At 41.0% G+C, this 10,261-nt stretch overlaps 1 protein-coding gene across 1 annotated transcript; it reads right to left on the reverse strand.

Annotated features, from left to right (window-relative positions):
• Positions 1 to 2,091: 2,091 nt before the first annotated feature.
• LOC117736464 (tripartite motif-containing protein 16-like) lies at positions 2,092 to 4,424 on the reverse strand. The gene is made up of 2 exons (XM_034541823.1): positions 2,687 to 4,424; positions 2,092 to 2,656 (listed from the first exon to the last, which is right to left on the reverse strand). The coding sequence occupies exons 1-2, from the start codon at positions 4,384 to 4,386 to the stop codon at positions 2,611 to 2,613; spliced, it is 1,746 nt and encodes a 581-aa protein (XP_034397714.1). The 5' UTR covers positions 4,387 to 4,424; the 3' UTR covers positions 2,092 to 2,610.
• Between the last annotated feature and the right edge of the window lie 5,837 nt (positions 4,425 to 10,261).

Raw genomic sequence — 10,261 nt, forward strand, 5'->3', positions numbered from 1 at the left:
TCGTGGGTTAACTAACTCACCGAAGACGAGGATGCGCTACAAGTCACACTTTTACTCGCGGGCTAATCACGCTACATGTCCGTCGTCACGGACCAACACCATCGCGCACCGAGTGCTGGATCCAATATACCACATCCCTCTTTTCCATACGTATCGGTTACCTCAACAGTTAACTCTTTGCTTACCTTTAACGCTATGGCATCAACATTAAACTTGTCTTTTCTACTTGCATACTTCAATGATTAATAAAGCATGTTCTCAATAGACTAATGGCTTTCATTAAACATTACAAATCACTTTCCTGCTAAGCATTCTGGAGAAACATTTAAGCATTTAGAACATTCAAATTTCTTGAAACATTTCAGGTTAAACAGTCCTGATTCTCTCTTTTCTTTTAATCAACAAACATGTGACTGTTCCAGTCTGGAGTGAGATGTTGACCAGGTGAGCGAGTTGTGGTAACAAACTGCTCAGCAGACTTTAGAACTCTAGTGGGTAAGTCATCAAGGCAGCACGTCGATGGACTCAGACTGCAGATGATCTCTTGGACTCTGTTGTCAGTGACAGGTATGACATGTGTCACTCCAGGTGTGGCTGCAGAGTAGACATTTGTGTTGTGGAATTTATGGCATTTTTAATGCCTTGAACGTTGTCATTAAAGAATATTGCAAACTTAGATATATAATTGCGTTCTAAGGGCAGTGAAACAGGAGGGTTTGTTAATCTGTTTCCTGGAGCAAACAGGACAGAGAGTTGTTACTGCAGCTTGTGATGAACGCACATAACCTTTCTCTATAACTACAGGACTGACTGTTCGGACCGGAACAGCCAGTGCGGCAGGTTTAACATCCCACCACCGAACCCACTGTTGGAACGTGGCCTTCAGCCTTCAGCCTTCCAATGTGCCCTTCCCTCACAGCAGAGGGTCTCAAACTGTGGGGCGCCCTCAAGTGGGGCGCCGAGGTATTACAGGTGTGTGGGGGGGGTGGGGGAGGGGGCTCAGTCTTTGAGCTCAGACGTTCAACATCCGTCATATGCGCGACACGTGTCATACAGGACAGAACAATGAGATTGAAACTGTTCACATGTTATTCTGCAGAGAGGAGGTGGACTCAAATAAACATTTCATTTATTTTATCTTTAACGTACTTTTTGGAGTCTGCTGATGAATAATTTCTGATGAAGGTTTTTTTTTTTTGGGGGCGGGGAGTCCTATCATGTGACCAACATCCAAAATAACATGCATGGTGAGAAATGGCTGAATATTGAAATGACAAAACATAAAGCATAATAATTGTCACACACATGTATGGACCAGGATCAGCAGCCTACACAAGCCTGGAATGTGTATGACATGCAGGAATCACATGTTTAATACACACTACAAGCAGAAAGAATACAACGGGGAAGTATGTTCTTCATGTGAATGAGCAGCATGTGAAACATAAGGTTATTATCACTAACTATCTATTGATCCAACTATTATTCTGAACCTCAGGGTATCAATAGAGGGGCCTTACCACCGATGGCCGCTAGGGGGCAGTGCAGCCTCACGGTGGGCCGGGTCTCAGATGGACATTCACACAGATCGTCTATTCCTCATCTCACAGACCGATTCCTTTACAATCATCTGTTGGATAACTTTAGTGAGGTTATGGAATAACGTGATGACGTCTACCGTGTGATTCAGCCCTCCTGAAGAATAAGGGTCACCGACCTGAAACACATTTCATGGACATCAGATGTCAGATGAAACATTGAGATTCAGACTTATTGAATAAGTGAGCAGGGCCTCATACCACGAGGACACTGGACGCTGTCTTCAGGTTATTCACTTTGGACTTTAAAACATGTTCTTCTGCTCTCAACATGAACTCTGGACTTTGTGGTGTTTCAGGAGGAAAACTGCCTCAGTTATTCTCTCATATTAGTTTCATATTTTATACATTAGCTTCAGATGAAACCCTGAAAATAAGACGAGAAGAAAGTACTTTGTTCATTCTTGAGTCAATAAATACTTTATTCATCTTGTAAACCTGTTCAATGTGTTGGACCAGAATCTCACTTATGGAAAAGAATAATGAAAGATGTGCTTATTGATTATGATACTTTATTTAGTTTAACATAGTGCATCATGTGTATGTTGATTCAGACAACAACAACAACAACAACAACATTTAGTCCCTCACAATAATGAACACAAATGTAATGATAGAATACTTTGCATAAAGTTGTGAGAACTAAATATCAACAATAAAGAATCTCTTCTTTCTCTCTTTAAGACCCATGCAGAGGAAGAGACATTAAAAATACATCAATAACAATATTCATCAAACATTTAGAGCTCACAGCATTTTACATTTTCCTGCAGATGAATATGAGTTCAGGTAAACAAAGATCATCATGAGCAGTGAGAGCCTCCATAAACACACAGAGGAAGGAGCGCCACCTACAGGAACTCAGACATTTACACAGCAACAAGATGGACAAGCACCGCCCACAAGGTTTGATTGACAGGTGGAGAAAAGTCTGAGCAACAATGATGGAAACAAAATAAGTTTAAGAATTAAAACCCAGACTTTAACCAGCTGTCCCTTAAATCACTTCTGTCTATTTGAGTTTACAGAACTCAGCAGTGTCTCCAGGAGAATAAAACCCAAGTCCATAAAACCCAAGTCCATAAAACCCAAGTCCAGCATAGAGAGGCTGAGTGAATGTGGTCTGGACTCTGTGGAGGAGAGTCATGGTTTCAGAGACGCTGTAGAAGGACAGAATACCTGCTCTGTGATCCAGGTACACTCCTAGTCTGGAGGACCGAGGATCAGAGACGGGGGTGTGGACTTTGTTGTGACAAAATATAAAACTGTTATTGAGACAAAGTAACACCCAAGATTTGTTATTCAATCCAAACCTACATTCATCCCCTGTTCTCATGATGTTCTTGTATGAAACTGCTACTCTAACTCCTCCTCCTCTCCACTCCACCTCCCAGTAACAACGTCCAGTCAGACTCTCTCTACTCAGGACCTGAAGACAACATCCACTGAACCTGTCTGGGTGACTAGAATAAGACTGATGTTCCTTCATAACAGTTCCTTTTCTGTTCCCATCAGATAATAACAGCTGTGTGTTTGCTGTGTTTGGATCCAGAGTGATGTCACATGAACATCTTAAGAATCCATCTCTGGTCGTGGGCTCTGGTGCAGACAGTAAAACATCCACTTCAGTCCCCGTCAGTGAGACGTTTGTCCACTTGTCTCTCAGGACGTCCTGTAGTTCATCTCTGAGTCCTGAAACAGCCGCCGTCACGTCCTCAAAGTATCTCAGAGGACGGATGTTGATGCTGGATGAGTCTGTAGACCCACTGAGTGGTGACAGTGAGGGGTAGTGGTGGAGAAGCTGGTTGAGATCCTCTGTGTGTGAGAGCAGCTTCAGCTCAGCGTCGTTCCTCTTCAGCTCAGTGATCTCCTGCTCCAGCTTCTCCTGAAGCTCTTTGACTCGACTCACTTCAGTTCTCTGCTGGGATCTGACCTGCTGCTTCACATCAGAGCTTCTGTTCTCCATGAGACGGATCAGCTCAGTGAACATCTTCTCACTGTCCTCCACTGTTTTATCAGCAGAGAGGTTGATGGCCTCCACCTCCTGATGGAGCAGCTTCAGGTCTTTCTCTCTGTCCTGGATTCTCTGCTGGATGTTTAGTCGACTCCCCTCCAGCTCTCTCTGCCTCTCGGTCCTTTCTGCTGCAGCTGAGATGGTGTCGTGGCCTTTATGTTCATCCAGAGAGCAGAGGTAGCAGATACACTGCTGATCAGTACGGCAGAAGATCTTCATCACCTCATCGTGACGAGAGCAGATGTTCTCCTGGAGCTGGTTGGAGGGGTCCACCAGCTGGTGTTTCTTTAATGGAGGTGCATCATAATGAGGCTGGAGGTGTTTCTCACAGTAAGAAGCCAGACACACCAGACAGGACTTGAAGGCCTTCAGTCTCCTCCCAGTGCAGACATCACAGGCCACATCTTCAGGTCCAGCATAGCAGTGATCAGCAGGAGCAGCTTGGAGTCCAGTCTTCTTCAGCTGCTCCACTAAAACTGCCAACATGGTGTTCTTCAGCAGGACAGGCCTCGTTGTGAAGGTCTGCCTACACTGAGGGCAGCTGAGGAGCTTCTTCCCGTCCTCTTCATCCCAGTGGTCTTTAATACAGTTCATGCAGTAGCTGTGTCCACAGGGAATAGTCACCGGATCCTTCAGGAGATCCAGACAGATGGAACAAGAGAAGGTCTCCTGGTCCAGCTGAACTCCTTTGGGCTCCATTTCACCTCTCGGTAACAACGAGTGTCTGAGTTTCACTTCCTCAGAAGAGACTTTGACTTCTGGTCTGAACAACATGTGACGGTTCAGTGAACGGGGCGTGTCAGCTCTATTGCTCCGCCTCCATGTTGGTTACACCAATCTTTAGAGCTGTAGGTCTGAAGGGGAGGGGCCAGGAAGGATGTGGACACAGTGCAGCTGTCTGTGATTGACAGCAGGAGGAAGAGGGAGGGGCTTATCAAGATGAGCTTCATTCCAGGAAGAGGAGCGGCGCTGTGAATGTGACCTTTGTGTGTATATATATATATATATATATATATATATATATATATATATATATATATATATATATATATATATATATGTCTCTCCAAATGCTTTCCTTTGTTTTTAAGGTGCAGTCCTTATGAAAACTTGTTAAATGATGTTACTTATTATGTGACAACCTGAACTGTAGTTCTGAAGTTATCAGCTACATGTTAATGACCCACTTGAACTTTGTATTTTATAATCTCAGTTTTCACATTTCTACCTCTTCAGTCAAACTGTGTGTATCTCGATGGCGTTTGGACCACAGCATTTGAACAACAGTATCTCTTCTCATCTTGACCTTTGACCTCTTCTGGACCATTCAATGCAGGATTTAAGTGACACATCCATCAACGAGGTGTGGTGTACTGCCACCTGCTGGTAGGAAGGTGAACCCTTTACTCTGCGTCTCCTCATACAGGCTCAAGAAACAGCTCAATGAGGTGGAAATATGAATATGATGCTAACAACTCTACACACACATTACTTTGATTAAACTCTATTAGGAGCTGAGTTGCATTAACACTCCTGTTATGTTCAAAATCTAGGAACAATATGTGTACCTACTTTTTCTGTATAAAACTTTTTCTGCTCACCTTATTTAGTGTAGTAAACATACAAATAAAATAATAAAATCTCATGTATTTGCTGGTTTATATTTCAGAGATGATGTTCGGGTCCATTTGACCCGTCAGTGAAAGTGGAGGCTATAAGAGGTCAGAAGTGTCAAGTTTAGACCATTTCTTTCTTTGTGAATGTGAGACACACACACACACACACACACACACACACACACACCTGTCCACAGCCCCATATATAAAGCTGTACACACTTCAAACTTCAAACAAAGAGATCAGGTGGTTGCTATGGGAACCCGTCTCTGTCCTGCTAAGTGCCCATCAGCCCACGTGAACCACACTTTCCAGACTAAACCATGTTTCTTATCTTCTCTCTTTCCCCCTAAATACTCCTTTATTGGACATGCAACACTAATGTGAGGGTTTCTTCCATGTCTCTAATGAATATGGTGCTATAGGGTTTCTAACAGACTGTCTGTCTGACTGACAGAGTGACACACACCCTTTTTCATCCCAATCTCAGACGCACACACACTCTCTTTCTAACGACATCACCTGTGAGAGAACTACAGGTACTATTGTGACGGGAACCTTTATTCTTCTAAGCTGTGTCCACACTTATCAGGGGAGGGGGAGACATCCCAAAGGGTTGCTGAGCAGTCCTCCAACAACACTCTGCAGAGACATACGACTGCACCAAGAGAACCACTGCTGGCCTCTGGTCATCTTTTACAATATAACTGATGTATCTGAACACTAGGAATAAACATCACTAAAGTGTACTTTCAATACAAATCCTTGGGAATAAAAAAAGTTAGGGTTTAGGAGGAAATACATGTTATGGTAGACTAATGCAATTTATATCTAGATGTTTCCAACGTACCTAATAAATCTTTTGAACATGTATTTTTCATTCAAACGAGTGAGTTGTCCTAATTGAACTCTGATCCAAGGAGGGCTGAATAACTCCATGCCACTAAAAACTGATTGAATTGTTAGTCGTGGTGTTGGTGACGAGGTACAAACTATATTCATCAGGATTTATTGGTTTCTGACAACTTTTGGATGATTCCACATTCAGCGGGTCACATGGACCTGAACATCATTGCTGCACCTAGAAATCAACTTAACAGGTTAAAGAATGCAACCATCCATTGGAAAGGTGATTCTCTCTGTGTACATGTATACATGAATATTAAACTGCCTGTAGTCACTACAGGTTCATTTATTTATATTGATTAATTAATGTTCTTCTAACGTTACCCTGCTATGTGTTTGCATCATAGAAGTCTGTAAATCAGAATATCTATCACTGGCTTTTATTCTGAAATTCGCTTTAAGCACTTCCGTTTTGTCGTTTTTGGATTCAAACAGAAAACAATGAAAACATGATATTTCCGTTTTTTAGAATGAACCATAAAACAAACAAACAAAACGTACACGGACCGTAAAACAAATAATAACTAATGAGAAAAAAATAATCTGTGCTTCAACTCCGCCCCCTTGTGGAGGGAAATATTTTACTTGTTTACTTTTTGTGCATGAAAACATACAAAGAGTTTATACCTACGGGTAAGAAATGCAATATAAAGAATGCACAATATATACAACGAATAGAATAATAAGAAAAATGCACAATATATATTTTTAAAAATAGTATAGAATAATATGTAAAAGTAAAAGTACAGAACTTTATTAAATATACTTAGTTACTTGACACCACTAGTCATAAATATGTATTTATTTAGACTGAAACCCTTCTATTTAATTATAATCTAACAATAAAATACAAGTATATCTAATAAAGTACAGTTCTACTTTGTTTGGTTCTAAAATGAAACAGACATAACAAGTAAATACTTGTTTACAACTGAGCTGCAAATAAACCCTGAACATTAAATATCAGAGGAAATAAACGTCATTAAATACATCTGTATCAATAACCTAGTTAATTAACAAAGACACAGGTCAATTTAACTAAATGTATGGTTTACATACACGTATACTGCCATCTAGTGGTAGGAAGGTAAACGCTTTACTCTGCGTCACGTGTTGAGTCATGTGACACCCCTCTTCACCGGGCCAGTGAATAGATGAATTTAGGTTTGTTATTCAGGCTTTTATAAAGTGTGAAGGCACAAAGAAGCCTCATAGTCCAAACCAGGAAATAAAAGGTTTTCTCTGGGTCTTTTGTGGTCTCCTTCATTTGCATCTAAATCACAGCCAAACTATTTAATTTCATTACTTTTCACGCAAAGAAATGTTCATTTCACTCATTTTAGAAGAGTTGTAATTGTTCTTTCTTTTATTTGGGAGATAATTGTGCTTTAATATTTTTGGAACTACATCTCCCATGATTGTTTATTTTATTTATTTATTTATTCATTTATTTTGCAGGGACAATGCACACCAATCAACAGTTGGACTGTAAGTGAGCCAGAGTTAGCCAGAGAGGCTAATTTCCATCTGCTGTCCCTGGCCAGATGTTTTTAAGGCAGCCTAAAATAACAAAATCTCAAAACAAAAATGGAAATAAAATTCATAGACAAACTGACAACAACATATAAACAAAACCAATACACAGCAAAAAGAAAGCGTACAGCAATAGACCAGAGACATAACGGGCTGCAGCATGAATCAGGCAGAACAAACCCAGCTACAATACAACATACACATAAAAAACAAATGCACATAAAGGAGAAACAAGCATCAGGACAGACAGCACATCAATGACTGCACACCTGATTGGCAACAAGCCATTCCTTCAGGTTATGCTGGAACGTGTTGTACGTGTTGTGTGCACGTATGTGTGGTGGCAGAGCATCGAGTGACCTGCCTTCACTGAGAATGTAGACTTGCTAAACGAGCTCGACCTATATGAAATGACACAATCACCTCTTGTAGCAGATCTAGTGAGTCTGCTGCTTTCACTGCTTTGTTTAACAAATTCACTAAGCGGGGGCGGAGCCATACCATTTAAAATGTTAAAAACCAGACACACATCAGTGAATTTAATGATGTTCTCCCAACTCAGGATGTGGTGTTTTGTGAGAATATTGCAGTGATGGTGGTGTTTATGTTTTTTATCAAGTATTTTGATGGCTTGCTTATGGAGAATGTGAATAGATTTTAATGTTGTGCTGTTGGCTTGTGCCCAGCTGGTTAAGCAGTAGGTCAGATGGGGGACAAGCATTGCATTAAAATACAATTTTGCAGCCCGCATGGTTAAACAGTGTCTTATATATCTAAAATTCATGAGATTAAATTTCAAGACCTTTGTCACATGGTTTACCTGTTTTTTTAAAAGAGAGATTAGAATCAATAAAAATACCTAAATATTTAAAATATGACACTACCTGTAGCCTCTCACCAGCAACATCAACGTCTGGCTCCGGTGACACTTTGCAAGCCCTCTTTGTGAAGAACATACAAACTGTCTTTTTAACATTCAGATGAAGGCAGGAATTTGCAAGTCATTTAGTTACATTAGTCATTGTGGACGTGAGTTTTGAGTGCAGCATTACATTGGGATGTAAACAGGAAGTAGCCTTTACATGTCAAAACAATGCAATGAGCCCATAAAAGTAAAATAAGTACAGGTTTATTACTTTTATAGTGAAGATAGCTTTAAAACGTGATTAACTTCATTTCACGTTGTCCAACACTGCAACCCTTTTGAGAAGACAACGGCTCTGTACAAAATAATACAAGTAACCGTTAAGTAAGAAAGGTCATTTTCCAAGCTAAAACTGATCAAAACATATCTCAGAAGCTCCATGTCACAAGAGAGGCGGTCAGGTGTGGCCATCCTTAGCATAGAGAATAAACGTCAGTTTAGATGTAAAGAGCGTGGTTAAAGACTTTGCACACAGATTTGCTAAAAGACGCGCACATGTGTATTCAAATGCAAACCTGTAGAAAGTAGCCTACCGGTGTAGCGACTATATGTAGGCATATTTGTTATGTTGTTGTAACACATGTTCTGTTTGAGCTGTTTGATAGGCCCTAGCATAGGTTTTGATTCTGATTGAATAAATTTGTTCTCTGTTTGAGCTGTTTTTTCTGATTGAATAAATTTCCCTCAAAAGAAAAGCTTGGGTCCTGTTTGTTTATCTTTGGATAATGACCGCCGGACAATACATTATCCCTTACATATGGGGGGGGGGGGGGGGGGGGGGGTCTCAGGGTTATTCTGCAGGGGGGCCTCATGTGTTTCCGTTACGGCACTGGTTATATATTTCCACTGGTTTGCTGGTCATGAGGTCCCCTGCTATGTTCATGTCTATTTTATTGAGAATTTACTGTACAGTTTTTGTGAAAATTAAAAGGCAAAGTTGGCTTTTGTTGACCTTTGCAAAGGTTATGATAATGAGATGGGTTGGAGTTGTGATGCCGGGCGATCAAACTCAGATGCCATAATTACACGGTGATGACACGGACGTTGACGAAGGGTCGAACTCTATGCATATTGAATATCTGATGTTATTATAATCCTAACATGCACCTCTGTTATTGCTTGGTTATTCTGTAGTTTTCAATGTGCCAGCCCTCCAGGGACTTTTGTTATTTCGTCGACACGGCAAGAATTTATCCTCGCCCGCTTCCCTTTTTTTCTTTTCTTTTCTTCCTCCCACATGTATTCGCGCTGAGAGTAAACCGTGCACTTGATATGAAGTCTGTCCGTGTGTTTTCCTGGAAACCACGTGTTCCCCCGGCCTGGTTTACACTCCCATTCAGGTGCTCCTGTGGCAGCTGAGCAGCAGGTTGTCCTCGGGCTGTGGGAGCAGCAACAAAGAAGGGCAGTTTGCATTGAGACACAGAGGCCACGTTTCCCTTTTGTTGAATTAAAAGAAGAAAAAGAAGAAAAAAAGCTCCACTTATTTTCAATGACGTCAACTAAAAGAAACGACTGTGATTGCGAGTTGCACGGTGGAGCTCTTTGTCCTGTTTTGTTTCTTCTACTTCAGCATTTATAATCGTTGCACGTCAAACAAGCGGACACAAATATATAGATAATATATATATAATACAAATACACTGATATTCATAACACGATGGACGATCTT

Source organism: Cyclopterus lumpus, chromosome 9 (assembly GCF_009769545.1).
Source record: "Cyclopterus lumpus isolate fCycLum1 chromosome 9, fCycLum1.pri, whole genome shotgun sequence".
NCBI classification, from domain to species: Eukaryota; Metazoa; Chordata; class Actinopteri; order Perciformes; family Cyclopteridae; genus Cyclopterus; species Cyclopterus lumpus.